The sequence below is a fragment of the Trachemys scripta genome, chromosome 17, assembly GCF_013100865.1.
Source record: "Trachemys scripta elegans isolate TJP31775 chromosome 17, CAS_Tse_1.0, whole genome shotgun sequence".
Taxonomy (NCBI): Eukaryota; Metazoa; Chordata; order Testudines; family Emydidae; genus Trachemys; species Trachemys scripta.
This window is the reverse complement of record NC_048314.1, coordinates 21,145,035-21,169,703: the sequence shown is the minus strand read 5'-3', so window position 1 is coordinate 21,169,703 and position 24,669 is coordinate 21,145,035. Positions and strand designations below refer to the sequence as shown.

The following is a 24,669-nucleotide window of genomic DNA, read 5'->3' as shown; positions in this document are numbered from 1 at the left end:
CCACCCTTGTGACAAAAGGGCATTTGTCCTGTTTGATCAAGTTGACAAGAGCAGACAGGACAAATGCCCAGTTTTGCCAAAAGTTGGGAGGGCTTGGGCAGGGTTTATAAAAGGGACCGTCCCGGGAGGGATGATCACCCCACTTACTGTGGGGGCCGCTGGCTCAGGGAATGGTATTGAAGATGCACTGGGAGATGTACACGGCCATTCTTAGACACACAAGAATCGGATTATGGGGGAAGCTTTTGATTTGTAGTTTTAGGGACAGAGCACTAATCTTCGGTCGTTGGAGACTCCACAGTACTTTCCCTGAGTCCTGGCTATATTCCATGCTGGGAAAAGACATTCTGCCCCTTGAAAAATTCCCTTCTGTAGTTTATGGTGAGTCATGCTATTGACTTCATTGACACTACTCTGGAGTAAATCAATCAGGGTTTGGATAGTTAATTAATCCTCAAAACCCCCTGTAATGTAGGTATTATTATTATTCCATTTAAAAGATGGGGAACTTGACACTGTGACGTTCGCTGACTTGGCCAAAGCCTATTATGCCCATCACTGTGATATCTGAATCTGAGTAAAACTAGGGTGTTTTTAGCTCCCGCCTCCCAGAATAAGATATTTGAATGTGAAGAATAAAATGTGCTGAAAGTGCACAAAACTAAGAAGCATTTAAAAAGAAAGTCTCCCCAGCTTTTAATTACAGCTTTGCCTGTTAACCCTGTAGGTTTTAAAAGTTATTTCAGGTTTAGCAATCTCATACTCTGTGTATCTGCAACGTTTCAGTCAGTTGGGACAACACATCTAGCCTGAATTGTTCCACGTTTATCTCTAGTCAGCTTCACTTTCTCCTTCCCATGCACAAGCGTCAGAAAGTGTTTTGGATTTGACACTGCAAGGGATTGTTTTACATTTAAAAAATTAATTTTAAAAGTAATTGAATTTGATTTATTTTAAACATTTCTAATAGTTGGCTCTGTACAACTTTTTTTTTTTAAACACAAAGCTTAATGGCAGAGGCATGTAGTTGTGGCTAAATGGCAGGAAGTGAGATCTGAGTTCTCCCAGCTCAGCCACTGAATTGCCGGGTGACCTTGGGCAAGTCACTTAACCTCTGTGCCCTGTTTTCTGTATCTGTACAATGGAGTGTTCTGGGGTTTAATTCCTGAATATTTTAAAGCATTTTGACATCCTCAGCAGGTGCTATAAAAGTGCAAAGTAGTAGTGGGCATTTTAGGCCTAAAACTTTTTGACAATGTCCCTTTAAGAATTCAACTGTACATGAATAGAGACAGTCATTATGTTACTGTCAGGTCTCTCAAGCTACTAGAAAATGTATTCATCAGCAGATCATTGCAAACTTCTTAGCACAGCAGTCTAAGTCTAGCTTTAGACCAAAACTTTCTACAATTATCGTACTGTTAACGATCTCATTCCTGGGCAAAGGATGAAGGCCAAATTACCCTGGTATTGTTAGTGACCTTTTAGAGATATTTAATATCATAGATCATTCAGAACCCTTTACAAAATGGAAACGTTCAGGTATCTGCTAAGCTTCATTTGCCTGGTCTATTCCTTGTAGATTGAAAGACTGACACATTTTCTTCTTACACTGATCTCCCCTGCAGGCACAGACCATCCTCAGCACAACAGAACTGTCAGACACACTGCACACATGTGATAAGGGAGTGTGGGGAGCCTGTATAAGGAAAGTCTATACCCCTGCACATCACTTTGCAATGCTGCCTAGGACAAGTTAGGCCAATGGGACTCCGACTGCCTAACTTTGTTAATCAAAACCCCCAAATAGTGGGGGAGCAGAGCATGGAGCAGCTGTATTGATACTCCATGGTAGTGGAGGGAGAATTCCCTTCTCTCCTGACACCCCCACCTGAAAAGTTTCCCTGCACCAAAGCCTGCTTATTTATCATCTAATTATCTCCGCAGTGGATAAATATTATCCCATCTCCTAGAACTGGAAGGGACCTTGAAAGGTCATCGAGTCCAGCCCCCTGCCTTCACTAGCAGGACCAAGTACTGATTTTGCCCCAGATCCCCAAGTGGCCCCCTCAAGGATTGAACTCACAACCCTGGGTTTAGTAGGCCAGTGCTCAAACCCACTGAGCTATCCCTCCCCCCTCTTCATTTTACATTTATCAACACTTATTTATTTAATAACATTGTGCAAACTGTAAATAAAGGAGTACGATAAAACAAAGGCAGTTAGTCTGAATCGATGTCTGAAGTGAGATGATCAGGGAGCTGAGCCCGGCTCTCCGAGGTCAGCTGGGGAAAGGCTGTTTCCAGAAGGAGCTGGGTGACGGTGACTTTCCAAAAGTCCTTTCCAGGAGCCGAGTAACCGGCTGTGGACGCTGCTCTGTGAATACTCAAAAACAACAAGGAGTCCGGTGGCCCCTTAAAGACTAACGGATTTATTTGGGCATCAGCTTTCGTGGTCTCTAAGGGGCCACCAGCCTCCTTGTTGTTTTGGTGGATACAGACTAACACGGCTACTCCTGGTGAATACTCAGCGACCTTCGTTTGTGTTGGGCTGAGAGACGCCAGAGCGATTTGGTGGTGGGGCTAAAACCCTGACTTTTATTGTTGAGAATTAAAGGCCGGGGGGTTGGGGGAGTGTGTGTGTGTGGGGGGGTTATTCTGAAGCATCCCGAGACGCCCGGGCGGGTGTGTTATGTGACCCCGATGGTGGCCACCCGGCAGCCGCCTGGGGTCTTTACCCGGGGTCTTTGTGCCACTCCCGGGGGCGGGCTCTGAGGGGCTCCCTGCAGCCCCCCCCCCGGGAGGGGCCAGACACCAGCACGGCGTGATGTCACTAACACCCCACAGTGACAGTGAGTGGCTGTGAGACGTCTTCGCCCTCCCCGCCCGGCCACCGCCTCCATCGCCGCCCTCCCCCCGGCGGGCCGCTTCAGCCTGGCCCGGCCCGCTCCCAGGAGGCCACGGGGCGGACTTGCCAGACTAGTCCCGCCCCTCGCCTTACAGCAGCCAATCAGCAAGGGGCAGGGGCCCGCCATTTTGTTTACATTTTGCCGGACGCGAAAGGAGCCTCCTAGTTACGCCCAGCGTGGTTGCTAGGGGAGTTCTCGCGATACGGCTAACCCCACACTCCCTCCCTCGGGTGGGTGGGGTGCCAAGATGGCGGAGGAGGCGCAGGAGCGCTTAGCCCGCGTGTCGCGGCTGGAGGAGCCGCTGGAGGAGCTGCGGGCCCTGGGGGTGGCCGTGCAGGCCCTGCCGCTGAGCGCGCTGAGGGAGCGGGCGCCCGACATCCGCCTCGGAAGCCTCTTCGCTCTGCTCAACGTGAACGACAGGTTCGCCGGGGCGGGGGAGGCCTGGGCCGGGGCCTGGGCGAGGCGGGCACCCGGAGGAGGGGGCTGGCGTTCGGGGGGAGCGATGCGGCGTCGCTGGGGTACGGGGGCACCTCAGGCTGCCTCCCTGGAACCGGGGCGCCATGTGGTGGGGGCGGGGCAGCGCTGTCGGGTGGGGGGGGGGGGGGTCGGGGGCTGTTGTGGGGGGGGGGGGGACCAGGCTGCTGTGGCACGTGCTGTTGCCGTAGGGGTGGTGCTCTGCTCCTCGCTGTCGTGCAGCCCGAGGTGCTGGGTGCCCCTGGGTGATAGGCTCCTGTATGCATAGCCCAGCAGTGCAACAGTCCTGGGAACCTGGGGCTCCCTCTGAGCATGGCTCTGTCACTGAATCATTGTTTGGCCTGTGGCAAATCTTTTCTCTCTGCCATGGTTTCCTCATGTGTAAAATGTGGACGATACTCCATAAGGAGGTTGGGATTTGTTTTTTTTCTTTTTTTTTTTTGGTGTGGTTATTATTTGTAAAGCACATGGGAGGAGCTGTTTATTTACTGAGTATAAGCTATTGCAATGATCACTGCCAGGAAATAGAATCAGAACAGTACAACGTTGTTTTGCACGTGCGTAGGCCTGTAGTAGTAAAATTTAGATTATTCTGCAAAATTCAGAATGGTGACAAAGCTTAGTTGGTGGGAAATAGCCACAGGGTTGTTTCTGTGTCACAGAGTTGTTTCTGTTTGCCTTAAATTGTTAAATTCTTTAGCTAAGGCTGAGGTCCCCAAACTGGGGTGTACCCCCCTTAAAGGGACATGGAGGAATGTTTGGGGGCACAGCTGAAGCCTGGGCCAGCCCCCATGGGGAGTGCCCTTTGGCTGCTGGCCCCGGCTCCCAGCCCCATGCCCCGGGCCCTAGCTGCTGGCCATGTGCCCAGGGCCCCAGCTAGGGCTCTGCTCCCAGTCCTGCCCTTAGCTGTGGCCCCAGCCTCAGCCCCCTTACGCCTGTCCATGTTGTCCTCCCTCCCCGCTGGAGCTGCGGCCCCACTCCTGGGTGTGTGTGTGTGTGGGCGGACGGGGTAAGAGGAGGTGTGACTCTGAAATGTTTGGGAAACACTGATCTAAGGGGTGTTTTTCCTTCCCCTGCAAACAGAGAACAGGTTGCTTTATGTGTTTCTATCTTGGAGCGGTTTCTTCAGGCAGTGGATCCATTGTATGTAATCCAAAACTTCAGAGAAGAACTTCAAAAAGGACTCTTTCATCCTGATGATTCAGTTAAACTTCTTACTGTAGCTCAGGTATGGACTGTAACTCCTATATTCAAATAGTAGGTTAGATCTTTGACCATTCTTGGCTAGTTCTAATCCATTATCACTTTTTTAAATTATAGTTTAATTCTTTTACCTCCCAGTCACCAAAGCAGGACAAAAGCACCATATTGCTACTTGTATATAGCTTCTAGTTAGAAATCCTACATAAACTTGTTGAAATTTTTCATGTTGGTGTTTTGCATCTGGCGGAAACCGACTAATACTATATGTTCAACTGAATTTTTAGGTTGGAAGAATAGTTGAAAATTCAGATGCTGTTAGAGAAATTCTCAATAACCCTGAATTACTAAGGCAAATCATTTATTGCATTGGTGGAGAGAAAATAGCTGTAGCTAAAGAGGTAAGTGTTGCAAACAATAAATTATTTTTTTCTTTTTCACACTAATTGAAAGGTTCAAAGTATCTTATGTTGTATCTACAGCGTCTGAGTTAGCAGCCTTGATTATTCTTGGATAATAGAGTAGTGGGGGCTTGGATAGCCCAGGAGACTGGGATCAGCCTTGGTGTAAAAATTCCAAAAGCATCTAAATGTCTTAGGCTCTGAAGTCACTCTAGGTAAAATCATCTAACACACCCATATCGTTGCTGTCTGGTAACTCTCCTCTGTGAAGTGAATTAATGTGGTCTCCTGTCTGATTCCTAAAGGATTTGTTCACATCACAGAAACCAGCATAACTAGCACTCTTGTCAGTCTCAGCAGAGAGACCAATATTTTTCAGGCTTCTCCCACTGATAAAACATAGCTCTAGATGTCTCATGTTTTTTTTCCCCAATAGGCTAAATAATACAATTCAACTGACTCTTCTTGTCTTGCTCTTTCATTCTACAGTTGGTTCTGCTACTGTGTGTGTATGTGTCTGTATTATCACAAAACACTGCCTTTATTTGTAGGCTATCAAATCACTGTCGAGAATAGCACAGACTCAAGATGGGCTGGAGGCTTTATTTGCAAGCAATTTTTTAGTTGACTTGAAAAATGTCATGGCAACAAGTGATGTTGTACGATACAGAGTATATGAGGTAAGAGCAATGTAGTTCTTGGTGTTTGTTACAGGGCACCACGACTCTAGTGCATTGTAATTTGGAATGAGATGGAACATATCTGTCATTTTTAACTGACTTGCAAACTTTGTACATTTCTGGAGGGAAGAAAGATGGCGTGGGGTGGGAAAGGAGCATACCATAATTCTTTATGAAATTATGAATCACAGTTCTCCCCCCCCCCCCCCCAAACCTCAAAGGGTTTTGAAATGGGGTGGACTGAAGGTCTGGAGGATATTTATGGGCTGTCCTCTATTATATTTTGTTTTTAAATTATGGTGGATGGGGGCCCAGAGCCTAGGATGGACACCTATAGATATTACTATAAATCAAATAAAAAATACAGGTGCAACTCTTTATAAAAAAAAAAAAAAAAGGGGGGAGGTGATGGTAGATCACTGCCAGCTGTATAACTTCAGGTACGTGGGTGGCAAGGAGCAGTCACAAAGCATAAACGTGTGAGGAAGAAACAAAGGGAGTGGAGAGGCTGGCATTTTTAGCAGAGCAAAGGGGGGTGGGGAAAGCAGGATGTAAGAAGAAAGCAAAAGAACATACTTATGTCTGAAGACTTATCAGTGAAATAAGCTTTTAAAGCAGGATGGGGGTTAATAAATGTTTTCAGGCAAAAATTCTGTTTGGAATCTGTAACGTATAGGTCTGTATAACTATAAACATAATGCGGTGTGTAAGCACTCAGTCTTACACAAATGCTTTTATACACCTGTCCTTCCTGTGCTTACTTTATAGTTAGTTGTTGAGATTTCTTCAGTGTCTGCGGTTTCTTTGAATTACTGTGCAAACAGTGGATTAATATCTGAGCTAATTGAAGAACTGACTGGAGATGATGTGCTGGTCAGGTATGTTGACAGATTGTTTTCAAAAGCAGATTGTTTGGAAAACAATTTAAGTACAAGGATCCATAAAAAAATATTTAAAAGGCGTTGGATTACAACTGTACCCTAACTGGGGAGGGGGAAGAGGAAATCATAACTCTGTTCAAGTTTTTGATTTTGTACTGCTAGTCCAAACAAGCACAAGAGGCTGTACTGGAGAGAATTAAACACTGACAAAATATTGATTTAACTAAATTTGAAAGTAAAGTTGATTCTGGATTGGGGTCTCACTTTGATTATCTTAGTTTGATCATTTAATCAGAGACGCATGCAGGTCCTCCCCCCCCCCCCCCCCCTAAATCAGGTTTATTATTTTTTTAAATTTAATTTGGAAAATTTTTTTTTTTTTTAAGTGCTAATACTTCTGTTTTAAACTCTTTGGGATATGGCCATGTCTTACACTAGGCACAGTACAACCACAGAATTAGAACTGTGCTCCTGATTGCAGTCGTTGGGTACTATTGCAATATAAATATTAGGAGCATGTTACCTTTAAAATGACAACTGTGAAAGATTAAAACATTATTTTCTTTATCAGTTTCTTGAGATTATCTAGATATTTAGGTTACTTTAAAAAGGATATGAAATAGGCCAGGTGAGCATTTATTCTTTATCTTCTGTAGAGCTACCAGTATAGAGATGGTGACCTCATTGGCATACACTAAGCATGGACGTCAATATCTTGCCCAGCAAGGAATCATTGATAAAATTTCCAATATAATCATTGGGGCAGATTCTGATCCTTTCTCAGGCTTCTATTTGCCAGGTGATGTTATGCATTGATTGTTTCCAACGTTGTGTAATGTTGTTCACCTCTAAAGAACTGTTAAACTAAAGGCTTTGAGCCTTTTGTCCTGAGAGGAAATGTGTATTTTTGATAGTAAGAATGTTATAAATGTTTATGAATGGTCTAAAACGTGATTGCCTTCTTTACATAAGGGCACTGGGAAAAGATGAGTTACAGGGATGCTGTCAGGTATAGTAGGCACACAGTTGAAGAATTGCTGTTGTCTCGCTAAACAAGATATTAAAAGGACCCCAACAACTTGAAACCTAGTCAGTTTAAAAAATGTAAATTCAAAGAAGTTTGAGGTACTCCACTGCCCAGATACATCTGAAAAACCACAAAAACTAGCGACTATATTTTTACTATTTTTTTTAAATGTAAGTTTTCACCTCTGTTGCTGTGTGAAACTCCTGCACAAGTGGGAGAAACTCTGCATCTTACAAAATTTGGTGTACAGTGTTTAAAAAACAAAACAAAAACCCACTCCTTCATTTTCTCCAATATTTCGGTTTATAGTAATCTGAAGTGTTACTTGCAGTAAAAGAAGGTCTTTAAAAAAATCTTCTGGTAGAAATAATTTTGTTTCTCTTGAAGTTGGGATATCCCTTTTAATAGAAATGTTCTCTTGAACTTTTATTGAGTGAAACATTTTTTTGTGATTTTTTGAGACTCAGAAAATGAGACTGACTAGTCCTGTTTTCATTGTCCAAGGTGATTGAAATGAGAAGCAAACATAAATAATTTTAATATCTAAGGTGTTAGTCACTTAAGGAAATTTATTTGTTTTTAAATATTACTTTTAACCTGACAGTGTCTCTTTTAAAGGAGGTACCAGTCCTTTTAAATGGGTAGTGGTCAGGAAAAGTGGGGAATATGAATGAACTACATCCTGTTTGAATATTGAGCAACTGCAATTTGATCTGAAATTCAGGATCCAACTACCTATAAGTGTGTAACTTTTATGTGGAACTCAGTGGTGCTTGGGTCAGCCCATTTATTAGTAGACAGGTGTCTATTTCACACAAACAAGGAAGCCATTGCGCTGTTACAGCTTCACCAGAGAGGTGATGGAAAATGAGCTCTTGTAGAGCAAAGTTGAAGTATACTGTGGGGGCATGTCTAGGCTGGGATAAGAGGGTTAAAAAAACACCACCACTTAAAATCTCTTAGCCTTGTCTAGATATCTGTTGAGCATGTAGGAGTAGCTTGCACTGCCTCTGTTTGTGCTATACACATTTGTTTTAAAAATACTGGCTTTATCTAGTGGTATCCTTTCAGTCATACTACTTTTTTACAGCTGAACAATTTTATCTTCAACACATTTCTTTAATTATGCCATTCGTGTAAAAGTCTTTTGGTATCTTTTCCTGGTTATTGACTTGAAATTATGCTACTGATGTTGTTTTTCTTTTCTGTTGAATGTTTCTTGCTTTGCTTTTGGTAGGATTTGTGAAATTTTTTGGAAATCTGGCTATTGTAGACAGCCCACAGCAGATCTGTGAACGATATCCCATCTTTATGGAAAAAGTATTTGGAATGGCTGAAGGCCATGACCCAACCATGATTGGAGTGGCTGTGGACACGCTTGCAATCCTGGGATCAAATGTGGAAGGAAAACAGGTTTTACAGAAATCTGGTTTGCATCAATTTTTTCCCCTTATATTCTAATAGACAAGGGAGAGTTTACTGAGGGATTTTCACACTCAAAAGTGGGGAAAGTGACCTTAAAATATATTTACTTACCAAAGATTTCTATTTGTTTTAATAGCTGCAAAGCATCAGAATAATAATTTTCTATTCACAGTCCCTCTTTAATTTTGGTAGGGTGTAGGAGAATAGGGGAAGAGGAAAGTACTACTGGTTCTGAAGAGGAGCCTAATATCTATATGGCATTACTGGCTGTGATCAAACCGTGTTCATGAAACACATGGCAATGTCAGAGCTGCAGCTTGGGCTGTCGGCTAAAATTCCTCGTATTGCAGTGAGCCGCATAATACATTGTAATTTTAGGAGATGTTCATCTTTCTTCCGTGATACGCTTTCTTAAAAGGGATGAGGAAAATACAGCCATGTACTATGCATCTTTTGCCTACAGACATGGATGAATATGCTTTTTGTGCGTCTCCTGGTAACTTCACTTTTTTTTTTTTGGAAGATTATAGGACTTCTTTTAGTATAAGATGAAATGGCTGACCAAAATGGCCCAGAGGATTCGAAATGAGATACAGAACCTTTTTCACTACTGGTTCAAAACTAACCCAGTTTGGTGAAAGGCCGTACAAGAGATGGCAGCTATATGTATTGTCAGTAGAGTATATCTAGAACTGCTCTTGCTCAGGCTGTGCATCCCAGCGCTCTTCTCTAGCATTTAATTCAGCCGACTGTAATACTGATCATTTGACATAGTACAGAAGTTACTGGAGATTTTATTAGTATGTTGGGAGTATGCATGACTAATGAAAATTTCTTAATGGTTTTATTTTCAAAGGGAGTAGATTTCAACATCTGTTAAACAGACTCGGGCACCAGGCAAAGAATCCCCCAGCAGAGCTAAGACTTCGATGTTTGGATGCCATATCATCGCTTCTTTACTTGCCAGTAAGTTGTTTGAAATGTAGAGAAATGACACTATTGTGTGTTTTGTAGAGGCTAAGTCAAAGTTTCTTAATAGTTTACTGTTTTTGTAATGAATTCTTTAAACTTTTATTTAAAAAAATACCGTATTTGCTAGTGGAGAAGAGTAACGTGGTTTTAATTCATGTAAGTGAAGTGTTCGTGCTTGGATACATAACATTTCTGCTAAATAATAGCTGTTTTCAGTGTTCAGAATGCAAAGTTCTAGAGTTTCATGAAATTGTCACTTTGCTCAGAATAGGACAACTTTACAATGAAAAGGAAAGTGCATGTAGTACAATACTTATGGCTTAAAGGGACATTGTAAAACTACTTGAAGACCAGAATGTTGTAATTGGGTTGTGTAACCCACCCCACTTCATGTAAATGGCAATGGCTTCAAGTTTTTTTCACCTGAGTGAAACATCCTCATTTAAACTTCCCCTGCAGCCTTGTGAATTCCAGCAGAAGTAGTAGTAGTGAAACTCCTAAGAATCCGTGAGAAAATTCTACCCTCCAAACTGAGTGAAATACAAAAAGTGAACTGCATATTTGGGAAAAGTAAATTTGATACTTAAAATTCTTTGTTTAAACTGCTATTGGCTAGGTGACTTAGTTTTAAATTGATTTTTTTCCTTTATAATTTTCCTGACTCTTGAACGAATATTAAAAATGCAAAAATTCATCACAATGTTTCTAGCCCATTTCATACTTTCTCTCCATGTGTAGCCAGACCAGCAAACAGAAGACCTGCTAGGAATGACTGAATCCTGGTTTGCTGCCTTGTCTAGCCAGCCATTGGAACTCTTCAGGAGTATTAGTACTCAGCCATTCCCTGATCTCCACTGTGGGGCTTTAAGAGTGTTTACCGTAAGTTTCCTTTTTTTAAAATGAGACCAGAAGTTGTAAATGCCTTTCCTAGTGATAGCATCAAGTTGTAATAATGTGTGTAAATATTATCTTTGTAGACTGACTTCTGTATACAAATCTGTGTCCAACCCTCATACATCAGGCCGGAACCCAAATAGAATCCAAACTAGGCACCAAATGAGTCTGGTCTGCAATTTATATCCTCTTGTAAACTAAAAAATGAATTAAGTGTGGTGCCACAAAAGTGATGATCCATAATCCCTTTACAATCTAAAGGGGGAAAAATAACTCTAGAATCTGTGTCTAGAATTAAAATACTACTGCTTGGTTGGACAGCCACAATGTCGTCTTCTAGTCTCCATCCTCCAGTTGCCCAGACTGCATATCTGATTTCAGTTGTATTCTTGTCCCCGACTATTGCTTAACAATCCGTGTATTATATTAGCATATTAAAAAAATCCAAACTTGATTATTTTTCTTCTTTCTTGATGTTTAGGCTATTGCAAACCAACCATGGGCACAAAAACTGATGCTTGACAGTCCAGGATTTGTGGAATATATTGTAGACAGATCTGTGGAACCTGACAAAGCTTCAAAGGATGCCAAATATGAACTGGTTAAGGCCCTTGTAAATTCCAAAACAATAGCTGAAATATTTGGAAACCAATACTACTTAAGGCTGAGGGCTTATCTGCATGAAGGTCCTTATTATGTTAAGGCTGTTTCTACTACTGCTGTGGAGGGGGCAGAATAATATCAGCGTCATCACATTTTTTCCTTTTTAGCAATCCAGTGTTACTGGAGCAGTGGTTGGTCCAAAATGGCTCCAGTTTAGAGGCTCTAACCTCATGAAAGAAACTTTAGAAAGCATTTGACTCAGTTGTTTTAATCTGAAAATAACTAAGAGTCAGGAGAGTAATTCTCAAATAGCCGTAGGGCACTTTAAAGCATCATGATATACATAAATCTGCTTCCTGTACATTTATAATCTTGTTTTGATATAACCTTGTCTAATTGACTGACCTAAGCAGTTTAGTTTATTACAATTACACTAGCTACTTTCGGGGGCATTCATGCCTACAGGAGATGGTGAAAAAAAAATTTTTTTTTTTTTTTTTTTTTTTTTTTTTTCTCCCCCCCCCCCCCCCCCAGTTTGGTTTGCTGGATGTAAGTCTTGTATAAACAAACAGTTCTGAATGTTCTTTACATCTTATGGGGAAAGTGAACATGAAAAATCTTACATTTTTAAAGATACTGTCTGATAAAGTGAGTGTTAAATCAAATTGGAAGCTGCCTTTTTTTTTTTTTTTTTTTTTTTTTTGATCTGCTTCTTTGTACTGCAATTAAGATAATTTGTTTAAGAGGACATTGTATGAACCACAGTCTGTTAGTCAATCTGTTTGCTTAGAAACAAATTTTAAATAGATTTTACTGTCATTTTGATCAAAAATTGATCTCAATTTTAAAAGTTATCACTTTTAAATTATATCTGAACTTCGGTAATGTTAGTTAGAGTAAAAGTGATAAGAGCATAAAGCCTTCTGTTTAAGGACATAAATTTAGCCGTGGAGGAAGTAACTCATGGCTATAGCCCAGGGATTGGCAACCTTTGGCATGCTGCCCGCCAGGGAAATCCGCTGGTGGCCCAGGACGATTTGTTTACTTGCAGTGTCCGCAGGTTCAGCTGATCGCAACTCCCACTGGCTGCGGTTTGCCACTCCAGGCCAATGGGGACTGCAAGAAGTGGTGGCCAGCACATCCCTCAGCCTGTGCCGCTTCCTGCAGCCCCCGTTGGCCTGGCACGGCGAACCGCAGCCAGTGGGAGCTGTGATTGGCTGAACCTGCGGACGATGCAGGTAAACAAACTGTGATTCATAATTTCATAAAGCCCGCCAGCAGATTTCTCTGAATAACAGTTTGACTACTATGGAGGACAGGATTTCAGACTAGATGGGCCATGTAATGTATTTTTGTCCACAAATCAAGACTCTTATATATATTTTTTCTTCTGTCTTATTTTAACCATGAATTACATATTATTTTAGTTCCCAGGATAAAAAATAAAATATGTGGAATACTCAAAAAATGTATTAAATGAAGGTAACCACAGGAAGTGGTAATAAAAATACCAAGTTGGATAACTGTACAGAAGTAGCTTGTTCATTTCCCTGCCCCCCAAATCAGGGCAAATGAATAGGATGCCTCGGTTGCACTGCAGCACCCCTCGGGCTGAGCCACGGAGAACTGGCCTTGGGCTGCAGAGGAAACAACATCCAGCTGACTGCTGCCAGATCAGTGCTGTGGTGCAGGACCTTTTAATGGTGATGCGAGGTGCAAGAGGACTTAGAAAAGCTAGAGTGTTGGGGGCGGGAGAGGAAAGGTAATGAGTAATATACTATTTAAACGCAGAATAACTTTTTTTATGCAACATGTCTGTCACGTATTCTTATGAACTGGAATTTTAAAGATTTTTTCATTCAGGATTATACCAGTAGCGGCGTATAAATCCTATGGGTGTAGGTGCCCAATAAACACCTTAGATAGCATTACCTCTGCACAGACTGTATTGGCCAATATTAACTGTTTCGCTTTTTACGTGGGACTGGCTAATGACTGTCTTCCACTGGCACAGTGCAAAAATGTCAAATCCTGCATGCATGGAAAAACTTTAAAACAGTAAAAATTATGTTGAATGTAAAAATACCTTCCACTTGTGCTGGCTAGTTTAACTTTAAGATGTTAAGTGGTTTTTGTATGCTGGTTGCTATCTGAACAGTGTACTGACACTTCAGTAAACTTTTCTACAATTCGTGAATTGTCTCTTCCTTTATGTGATAAGTGTGAGCATTTGCAATTGTCACTTACGAAAACTACTATGTATAACCAATGTTTGGGAATGTTAGCTGCATATGCTACAATTGTCTATGCAACATTTTACAATGCCACAGAGGTGTTTTCATGTTTGTATATATACACTTTTTTTTTAGGTGAGCTTTACTGAAAGCTGCCACTCGCTTTAATTCTGAGGGAAAAGTGTGTGTGTGTGTGTGTGTGTGTGTTTTCTCCCTTCTGACAAATGCGGAGACTGATCCTTCAGTGAGTTACCGCTAGCCACTTAAGCACTGTTCCATACTCCTTCCTCAAAGCCAGGTAGCTTGCATGCTGTTGATAGCCTATAATGTGCACACGTGAGATATAAAATAACTAACCACTGAGGAGAAAAAAAATAAAGCAATGAAGCAATCAGAATTCAGGAAAATGACTTGGCAAAATCTCAGAGGTTAAGAGCTTGTCTGCATAGGGACACTCTAGTTAATTCAGTTTAACTTTCTTAAGGTGTGAATTTAAAGTGGATTAATTAAACTGCATTAGGCCCCAGTGTAGAATTAAAATGGCCTTAATTCAGTTTAGTTAATTCACCTCAAAGTGAAATAAAATAAACTGAATTAAGGTCACTTTAATTTTGAATTTTGCCCATAAAGGGGCTTAATTTTCTAGCATGCCCCCCTGTAAATGATCCCTAAGCAAAGCACAAACTTCCACAGCCCTCTTCTTTCAACTGCTCCAAAGTAAACTTCTGACACTCCTGCTAGCCAGAGCAACTGTATTGAATTAATAGCTGAGGACTCAACGTGTTCTTTCACATACTCTTTACCTGCTTATTATTAGAACTGTTCAGAAAATGTGTGTGTCTGAAAGGAGAGGGGTCCCCTTTCACCATCGAAAATATCCATGAAAAAAGAATCCATAGAAAATTTTGACTTGGTTTAAAAAAAAACCCCAAAAGTTTTCGTCCCAAAGCAGATTTGTCTTGAAAATGTTTTGACAACAACCTAATTTTCTGTCAAAGCAGTTTCAGTGGAATTTTTTTTCACCAACTTATCCTATAAGACCAATGTAACAAAACTGGCATTAAGTCCAACATATGAGTGCAGCTCTTCCATTAGCTTCACAACTTTTATTCTGCTGCTCTCTTTGGTCATCCCTAGGGCCCTACCAAATTCCCGTTCCATTTTGGTCAATTTCACAGTCATAGGATTTTTAAAATAGCAAATTTCATGATTTTAGCTCTTTAAATCTGAAATTTCATGGGGGTGTAATTGTAGGGGTCCTGACCCAAAAAGGAGTACTTGGATGAGAGACTTCCAAAGAGAACTTAAGGCTTTACAGGAAGTGGTGGCAGACATTAGGTGGCATTCTTATTGCTGATTCAATGCTGACCCCATATTCCAACATAATTGTGTTGTACAGGGCTGCTACAGGCTATGTCTTCTGAATGAAATATAAACAGGTCATGATTGCTTGTGTTCATTAAATACAGGGCAGTTAGGTTGGGTATTCTGTATAAAATCCGCTTAGCAAGCTGTTTCCCTGGTAGTTTCAACGGGGTGCTCTATTCTTCATTCTGTCCTACACTGTTAAAAGGATGGAGAGATAACTACATTTCACTGGAGAGTGATATGATTTCCATATTTTGCAAGGTAGTTTGGGATTGAATGATGCATCACTCAGTCAAATTGGATCAAAACTAGTTGCTGCATAGAGGGGCAAACAAGTAGATGACATGAAAAAACAGTGGATATACACCAATTCTTTAAAACAGTTTTTACTTAGAAAATAAGAATTGCATGCAGTTCTACATTCTTTATGTGAAAAAAAGCACAGCCGGTGCACGCATCATAAATTAAATTACTGAGTTAAAACACATATCCTTTTTTAGCATCAGGAATAATTCACTGTAAGAACAGGGTGGAGTGGGGGGAACGTTCACATTTTAAAAACTAAGGTTGAGTGGAAATGTTCAAAGCAAAAGGTGAAAGATAAGATGAACTTTCTAACAGGAAAAATTACAATTAAAGGTGTAAGTACAGAGTTTCTTCACACTAAGAAATTAAATCTTAGTTGGTAAAATGCAAAACCTCATTTTTTATTGTTTCCATGTTAAAATGTTTAAACTTGTCAAAGTAGGTCAAGACTCTGCAGGACACCAGCCCATAATAAGTTTCCAGTAAAGTGCAGTCTTTTCCATCACTTATCTCCCTCCATTCTAGCTCATCTTTCATTTCGGAAGAGGTGAAAATGAATTTGTAGCAACATCGATTGTATCTAATGTGCTTTTTCCCAGAAAATCTAGAACTTTGAATGGGTATGATGCCAGCGTTCTTAGCGCAGATTCCAACAAAGACGTCGGGAGGAACCAAAACTGGTGTTTCCTTGGCAACAATGTATATCTTCCGAGCAACATCCTGGGAAATGACAAAAGCCATTCCACTACAGTAATCTGGGTAATACTCTTCTTGGTATTGACTGAGAGAAACAAAGCTCTGGCTTTGAGGGTCTCTGTCAGGCATATCGTGATGAATGACCTTTCCCATATAAATATCCTCGAGATGTGTTCTTAAGCTAAGCAAGTATTCAGCCAAACTCGGAATGTTGACAAACATTTCTTCATTGGTTTTGAGAATAAACCTTGCGGTGGAACAGAATATTACAGTCCACTCCATGCTCATCACAGTCTTCAGTGTCTGATTCTCAAAAGAATCAAGGAAGTTTCCTTCAATGATGTCTCCATGCTTTTGAGACTCTTCACTGATGTCTAACTGGATGGCTTCTGAAGCTGCCTTTCCTAAAGCAAACAAAACAAGCACAGCATACCCCCTGATGCCTGTCACATTACCCCATGTTCGTCTGATCAGGTTACGCCTTGTGCTGTTTTCTGGGCTGCTGCACACAATAACAAGCAGAAATACCTCTTGATCTGAGCACACCTCTGAACTGCTGATGATGTAAGATTTGGACATATTGGTCTTTAGGGGATCCATGTCTAATTTCCTGGCCTTCTCCCTGATTTTGAGAATTTTCATGTCAGTGTAGGTGGCCGGTAGCGAATGTAGAAAGTATTCTTCCAGCAAATCTCCTCCAAACAGCAAAGCATGGAAAAGCATGATGTTGAATATAATAAAACACCACTGATGTGTCCGAAGCCTGCAGAACATCACCTGGAGAAGATAGACATTCACTTCTGCCTTTATAATCAGTTAGAGGTAGTCATTTCAGATGATACCCGGCTAATGTGGAACCACGACATCCTGGTTCTGTTTCTCTGCTCTGCTATTCTGGACAAATTACGTTTCCTCTCTGGTCTTTACTTTCCCCATTTGTGAAATAGAGAATGATGCCCACATTTTGTGAAGGGCTAAAAGATCCATGGATGAAAAGTGTGATAAGCCCATTAGTCTGTCAGGCCTACTCTGTTCAGCATACGGAAATGGTAGCAACATACATTAACATGTTAATATTTTCTGAATTTGGTCTAATTTATTGGTGTCTGTGTAATCTCTTGGTCATTAGGAAAACGATGTGCTCCAGCATAAATGGGAGAATTTTAAAAGCTTTATGCAGCAGAGTCTTTGTGACATTTAGGGATGGCTCATGGTTTGAGCATTGGCCTGCTAAACCCAGAGTTGTGAGTTCCTTCCTTAAGGGGGCCATTTAAGGAACTGGGGAAAAATCTGGGGGTTGGTCCTGCTTTGAGCAGTGGGTTAGAACCCTGATATTCTATATTAAATGCCCATAACTTGAAGAATTATTGTGAACTAAAGAGGAAAGTCTCTGTGACTTGTTAATTATAGAGACTCATTCTCATTCAGAATGCCAGAAATTAGAGTTGGAAGAAATTGATCATTTCATCTAGATGATCTCCCTACTAATTAGGACTGTGTCCTGTTGTATATCTGTTAATGTTTTGCCTGGTCTCATTTTAAATATTCCAAGGGATTGGGCTGCTATTTATCTTAGGAAAATCATTTATCATTTTAGACTTCCACCTCTTAGTTTAACACAATTGTAAAAGCTGTATTTAGTAGATATGGACTTCTTTTTTCCATGCTTTTTTGTAGTCATGGTTTCTAGCATAAATAACTAAACCGACTTTCCAGTTACTTTACTATAGGCATATTCATTAGTAAGTGGGATGGAGTCAGCGCAGTCCTATTGTAGCTGATGACCCAAGGTAACATTTGCAATTCTAAATTGTCTCCTCCCCCACTGTATACCGTAGCTAAATGATAGAAAGCACTAACCTGCATGGTACCGGTAAATTCTATGTGCTGTCAGGATCACTGGAGCCTTTTTAGATTAAATTATTTTTTTACATTTATAAGCAATATTTCCACGTCTGATACTGAAGAGGCAGGGTTGTATGTAGGTTTGTCAAGCTAAGGTTACCTGCTAGTAACCAGATCCACTGCACCTTTTACTTCCTTGGACTGTGAAAGGAAATACAATCCGGGACAATCCGTATGTTGCAGCTGCATAAAACCCAAAGTAATTAGAATTCTAGCCAGTCCCTTTATTAATTTCTGATACACAGAGGGAGGGGAGACCGGAATAGAAATATATTTGCCCTCTAAAAGAGACACCCTTCCTAAAAGAATAAAGCAACATTGACATTGATTTGCTTCACAGTGTTAGGCTACACTAGTACTAATACAATAAAGTTGTGTTATACATGCCCAACTCGTGTGGGTTTTATGTTTAGGGGGAGTCACTTGTACATTACTTTATTCTGCAATTGCTGTGATCAATACTGGGTCTGTGGAGGACGAGTTCATGAAAGGCCTGTGCCTCTGTTCACACAGAGCTAGTGTGGATCTGCATTGTGAAAATCCTTTTATGTTGGTGCTAGATTCTGTAAACAAGCTGATGTGGTCGATAAGATTTGCCCACCTGCTTTTTAAGCTTTACTCTGTGTAGTTGTTGCTGCAGAGCAAAACCTGTGAAAGAAAGGGACCAACTTCACATTTCCTAGTTTAAGACAATGCGAGCACAGCTTAATGGTGTAGTTATCTTTTCTTACTTGGTGAAGAAGTTCTCAATGTCTGTCATTCCTGGGCTCTGGAGCCTTTGACATAAATGTCCACGTGTAGTTGTCGCTTCGGTTCTTGTCCTACCACCTGGTGCTGTGATCCTGTCTTACTTCACAGGCTGGGCTGGGTCAGTGCTTGGACGGCACCTCTAACACACGGTGGAGCTGGTGACAAATGCTGAATAATACTGAGCTGATGTCCCAGAGTGGCGTTCAGGGGGCTCTGCTGCAGGTGCTGTTGTTTGATAAGACAGAAATGAAACCTTGGCAGTTTGTGCTCATTGTATGATGCTTTTCACAAGGGTAACAATATTCAACCTTTAAAAAGCAACAGAGGGTCCTGTGGCACCTTTAAGACTAACAGAAGTATTGGAGCATAAGCTTTCTTGGGTAAGAACCTCACTTCTTCAGATACAATATTCAACCTTGTATCCTGGTCATAGTCCAACTTAGGGTGCCATGATTTCCTCGGCAACATCTCTCTTTTTCTCAGCCCTACAGCTTGGGAATGTGCAGCATGGATATAAGCTGTCTGGTGCAGGCTTCATACAGGCCAGCAGGTACCGTTCCTAACTATAAGTCAATTCTACACCCACATGCATGGATGCAGTTCCTAATGAAGACAATAGGAGCTGCATCAGTGGGAGGAATTTGACTTTAAATAAACAACTCCCCAACAATACTCAAAGGTACCATTTCTCGGTAATGCCATGTGAACAAAATGAAATGGGATTTTCTAGCTCAAGCTGCTCCTGAGAGGGGAGAAACCCAAAGAAAGTGAACCATCTTTTTTTTTTTAATTTTAAATCTTGGCTGCTCTTAACTCTCCAACCGTCTAGTTTGCTTCAAACCTTCCAGAAACTTGAGGCCTTCCCATGGTAATAGATGTTGCTTAAAGCATGAACTAGGCACCAGCGCTCTTGTCTATCCTGGTCCACTCTTGGCATGTCCTCTGTGTTAAGTCCCCATAATTTTTACCTTTGCTTTGAGCACTGTTCGATGGAGGGATACTTTTGATCGGCCTCTTCTGTGTGTTCCTCCAGCTGCCCAATGGCACTCCTACACATGCAGAAAATGTCTGAAATTTGGGGTGGATTTTTATTTGATTTTTGATAAAGGGGAGGGGGGCAGTCAAAATTGGGCATAGAACGGAAAATTTCCTGCAACATTAACTGTGCAAGAACTAGCATTTCTCCCTCATAATCTCCTCCAGTTTCTGGAATCTAAAGATAATTGCCTTTGTGAGCACCACCGAAGTACATTACTTACTGCTCTCCTTGCAATTCAGGTGCCAATGCATTGGTATCTCAGAATACGCTCTTCCCATGACTATGAAAACACAGAAAAAGAACTGAGGTGATTTGAGACATGACCAGCAGAGGGCAGTGTTTCATAATGCAGAGTCGAAAGGCTGGCTCAATGGAAAGCAAAGGTAAGCCCCCCAGAGAGATGTGAGGCTGGAATAACACCTAAGGCTGGAGATAAAGGAAAGTCTCTTACCTGGGTCAGAGAATGTGAGAGCGCGTCAGGCTGTGGAACCCAGGGTTTGGCTCATGGGAAGATGAGACTATAAGGATCCTAGTCAAGTCAGCATGGCTGGGATTGCTGCGGAGGGAGCTGTAAAGGACCCTGAGGATATGTCTGCAACTGCAATTAAAGACATGCAGCTGGCCCCTGGCAGCTGACTCCAGTTTCTGGGCTAAGGGGCTGTTTAATTGCAGTGTAGATATTCGGGCTCGGACTGGAGTCTGGGCTCTAGGACCCTGTGAGAAAGGACCATTAGATCAGCCAGTCTGGCCTCCCTGTAGAGCACAGGCCATGAAATTTCATCCACTTACCCTTGTATTGAGCCCAATACCTTGTGTTTGGCTGAAGTATGATTTGTAGGCTCTCCAAGTGAATGTATGCAAGATGACCCTTGACCCTATGGACAGGCTCTTTTAAGATGCAAAATCAAAGTTCTTGTAACTTGTAGCCCTTAAAGGTCCAGTGATCTCTTTGTAAGAGCTGGGATGTTAAGGTTGTGTACCGGCTAAATGCCAGAGCAGTTGTTACATTCTGCTAAACTAAAATTCACTCTGGAGTTCCAATTTGATAGGATTCTTTTTGCTTTTTGTCCTAAATAGTCATGTAATGTTGCTGTGTCCTGTTAAACAACTGCTGTGTCCTACCCCAGAAGAGGCTGCATTTCATTGATGGCTTCAGTGATTCCTGAGTGTCTGAAGAATGAGTGGAACAGAGACTTTGCTTTATTAATCTCAGCATGGCATACAGGCACTGCTGAAGTTTACTGAGATGCACAACAACAGGGAATTAGAGTCAGGGCAAGCACTGACAGCATCCGCAGGGGTCATAGTTGAGTCTGGCAACGTTCCTGAAGTGGTGAAAGGAAGCCATCACCACCACGTGATCCACATGGGACTTGCAGGGCAATGTAAAAGTGGAAAAGGACTTCCAGGTTCCCAGCAGCCAGGCCCCTGAAAGATACTAGGGAAGTGGAGTAGAGTAGGGGTGGCCAACCTGAGCCTGAGAAGTAGCCAGAATGTATCAATGTACACAGTAATAAGTCAGCAGCCCCCCATCAGCTCCCCCCGCTGCCGATCCCAGTGCCTCCTGCCCACCGTCAGCCCTGCCGATCAGCGCCTCTCCCTCCCTCCCTCCCCGCACCTCCCGATCAGCTGTTTTGTGGCATGCAGGAGGCTCTGGGGGGGGAGGGGGAGGAGCGAGGGCACAGCGGGCTCAGGGGAGAGGTGGGAAGGGGGTGGAGTGGGGGCAGGGCCTGTGGCAGAGTCAGGGGTTGAGCAGTGAGCACCCCCCGGCACATTGGAAAGTTGGCACCTGTCAAGGAGCCGCATATTAACCTCTGAAGAGCCGCATGTGGCTCCGGAACCCCAGGCTGGCCACCCCTGGAGCAGAGGGCAGAAGTGCAGGCAAGAAGCCGCCAACAGCCAAAGATCTGGGCAAAGAGGAACCTGAATGGTGGCATGTAGGAGGCACAAGCTGGGAATTTTTCATTAATTAAATGACACTAAAATCCCTCCAGACTGACAGGTCTCCTTTTAAAAATACAGCGTCTCCTAGCCAGCGTATTGTACATCCTGCTTTGCTGTTGGGTTGCTTATGAGCTCCGGACTGTGTGCACTGCTCTGTTAGCGTAGGGTTGTTTGTGAGCATTCAGCTCCACAAATTGGTCAAAAGCCAAACAAACCCGAAGACACCACACAGCCTTTTTTCAGGCGTCAGGAAGCACGTTGTTACTCTAGTGCATGGAGAAGGGTCATCATCCATCTAGGAATCTAGTGCCAATCAGAAGGCCACAAGACTTAGAACAAAAGTGGCTTCTACTCCCACCTCCCTAGGGTTCGGTGTCTTGTACTAGAGGGGGGGTTTCTTTAAATTTATAATCATCACAAGTCCTGTTACTGTGGCAAACCTCTTGTCCTGGGCTTGGAAGAGGGTCAGCTGGGGTACGCGAGCTCTCGTCAGAGGGTACGCAAGAAAAATCCTGTAATGGTGGACAACGCGTTGTCTTCTCCTTTACAGACACTTCTGCCCCCCCCCCCCATTTTCGTAGGTATGTTATGACTCTAGCTTAGATGCAAGTACACGGTAGACTACGTGGTTTGGAAGAGGTACGCAGCCTAAGAAGTTTGAAAGCCACTGTCCTAGGAACTACATTGTGGAGGACATGCCAGTGCAGATCAGATATTTCTGCCTATGCTGAGGTGGATTTTGGTACTGCATTTGGGGCATCTCCCTGGCTTCTACGGTTCACAGCGCTTTGCAAATATTTACCATCACCAAGTCCCCCTGGGAGGTAGGTCAAGAGCATCCCTTGTTGTATAGATGGGGAAACTGACAGTGAGGGTGACTTGCCTAAGTCTGCCCGGTAAATCGGTGTCAGAGCCAGGATTAGTATTTGGTAATTCCTGAAGTCTAGTCCTGTGCTCAGTCCCACTAGATCATGTCTCTAGATAAATCTGTAGTGACAAACTGAAGTGTAGCTGTAGCAGGCTGCCTCTCTACTCACAGAGATCCCTGTCTTACATCGTCCCAGGTTAAGCGCCATTGGGATTGTATCCAAAGCTTTTAGCAAAGATCAGGTTTTCCCCCCTCACCCTTTGGGGGGTATTTTTTTAAATGGTTTGTCTGTTTTGCAACCATCTCTGAAATAGAGGGGAAAACTGACGATGGCAAAAGCGGAGACAGGCTCCAGCCTACAGTACTTCTCTTCTTGCTGGTGCCCTGTTTATGATGGGCCATTAGCGGTTAGAGAGAATTGATACATGGATGGGTTTTCCCCGCCGTCCCTTGTTGGCTTTGATTTGACTTGACTGTACAGTTCACTGGGGCCCAGTGACCGGTACTCTGATCACTTCAATGCATCCTTGCATAGGCTTCAAGTTTGGCCTATTAGCCAAATCCAACAGTAACACCCTGGAAAGCCTGCAAGGAAGGCTGGGCAAGACCTTTGCTTCCTTTATGCTAATGGTGGGGGAATATCCAGTTGCGCAGGACAACAAATGCCCTTGATTCCCACTGTTGCTAGCAGAGCCTCTCTGATGGCTCAACACCATCCCTCCTGATTTGGTCCCATGGATGGAATGTCTCGGAGAGAATGTCTGGGCCTTTTGGAATGTGGAAGAGATCTTTTCCCACAGGTGCTCTGGGTTTTTTTGGGTGTGCTCAGAAGCCTTGATGATTTGTACTTTCCAACAGCTGCACGGAGTCCTGTGGCATTGACAGCAGAGCCCCTGTTGTTTACGGTTATGACGAGCACAAGCAAATGGAGGTGGGGCTAGAATGACATGCCCAGTGTTAACGGTCTGAAAATACCTACGTCTTGTGAAATGTGTTTTTATGTTGTAACAAGCTGTGCTGATTGCTTGATTGATCTCCCCAAAAGTGCTCTAGTGAATGATTCCTTCATGGTTCCCCCATTGTTAATTGCTATTTAATTAGGCCTATTATGTATTCAATCTAGGAGCGGGGTGAGGCGAGGTTTGCAGGGGAGGAGAGGAGTGAAAAATTGAAAGTATTTTAAATTAGGGGATGTCTTTCTAGTGCTTGTAAATGCAAGAAAATGAACCGGGGAGGAAGGAAACAAGGAAAAGGTTCTCAAACTTGTGTCCTGGTGACCCCTTTCACATCGCAAGCCTCTGAGTGTGACCCCCCTTATACATTAAAAACCCTTTTTCATATATTTAACACCATTATAAATGCTGGAGGCAAAGCGGGGTTTGGGGTGGAGGTTGACAGCTCGCGACCCCCAGTTTGAGAACCCCTGGGCTAAAGCTTCACAATTCTGAGTATTTCCCAAGCACTTTCGGTCTTCAAAGCACTGTCCAAATATTAACTAGTTAATCCCCAGGAAATCTCTGTCAGGTGAATGCGTCTGTATTGCTGTCCCCGTTTATAGATTGGGAAACCAAGGCACAGAGGTCCAGTTATACTCAGTAAAGTGAGTGTAACCATGCCCCCCTCTTGCTCCTCGGCTCCGTTTCCTGGGAACATTCGGTCAGACCTGCTGACTTCAGCAATTTAAAAAAAAATAAGGTGGGGAGGGAGTTATGCCTATTGTCCCTCCCAAGCCACAAAGCTTCAGGTGAGGGAGCTGGATCCTCAAGGGACTTGTCTGAGTCTGCAGCAGTCAGTGTCACAGGTGGGCTTAGAACCCCAGGGTTGCTGGCTCCAAGCCCGAAACTGATCACACTCCTGTGTCTGTTTCTCAAGATCTATGGATTCAACATGCAAAGCCCAACCTAAGGGCTTAGTAGCCTTATTTAATATTAATAAGCATTATATATCTTGCCCAATTCTGGGTAGAGCATTCAGGCAGCGAGTAGGGTACTGTGGGGCAGAGGAAAAATAGTCATTGTTTTCCCACCTTCAGCTGCATAGGGCAGGCTCCTGACTTGCCCTCCTTGCCGATTATATGGGTGGATACTGCCATG

General features: G+C 42.8%; 2 protein-coding genes across 2 annotated transcripts; one reads left to right on the top strand and one right to left on the bottom strand.

Moving 5' to 3' along the window:
- Window positions 1–3,123: 3,123 nt before the first annotated feature.
- PSMD5 (proteasome 26S subunit, non-ATPase 5) lies at window positions 3,124–12,131 on the top strand. The gene is made up of 10 exons (XM_034751913.1): window positions 3,124–3,329; window positions 4,467–4,611; window positions 4,871–4,984; window positions 5,536–5,664; window positions 6,433–6,542; window positions 7,202–7,344; window positions 8,810–9,001; window positions 9,854–9,963; window positions 10,708–10,848; window positions 11,345–12,131. The coding sequence occupies exons 1-10, from the start codon at window positions 3,157–3,159 to the stop codon at window positions 11,600–11,602; spliced, it is 1,515 nt and encodes a 504-aa protein (XP_034607804.1). The 5' UTR covers window positions 3,124–3,156; the 3' UTR covers window positions 11,603–12,131.
- A 3,571-nt stretch (window positions 12,132–15,702) lies between these two features.
- LOC117889527 (putative UDP-GlcNAc:betaGal beta-1,3-N-acetylglucosaminyltransferase LOC100288842) lies at window positions 15,703–16,847 on the bottom strand. Its single transcript, XM_034793875.1, has one exon. The coding sequence runs from the start codon at window positions 16,842–16,844 to the stop codon at window positions 15,747–15,749; it is 1,098 nt and encodes a 365-aa protein (XP_034649766.1). The 5' UTR covers window positions 16,845–16,847; the 3' UTR covers window positions 15,703–15,746.
- Between the last annotated feature and the right edge of the window lie 7,822 nt (window positions 16,848–24,669).

Bases quoted from the DNA above. Each gene is read 5' to 3' on its own strand.
- LOC117889527 (XM_034793875.1), bottom strand. From the start codon at position 16,844: ATGTTCTGCAGGCTTCGGACACATCAGTGGTGTTTTATTATATTCAAC.
- PSMD5 (XM_034751913.1), top strand. From the start codon at position 3,157: ATGGCGGAGGAGGCGCAGGAGCGCTTAGCCCGCGTGTCGCGGCTGGAG. The intron at 6,543-7,201 runs GTATGTTGACAG...TATCTTCTGTAG, and splicing joins GGAGATGATGTGCTGGTCAG to AGCTACCAGTATAGAGATGG. The intron at 9,002-9,853 runs GTTTGCATCAAT...TTATTTTCAAAG, and splicing joins ACAGGTTTTACAGAAATCTG to GGAGTAGATTTCAACATCTG.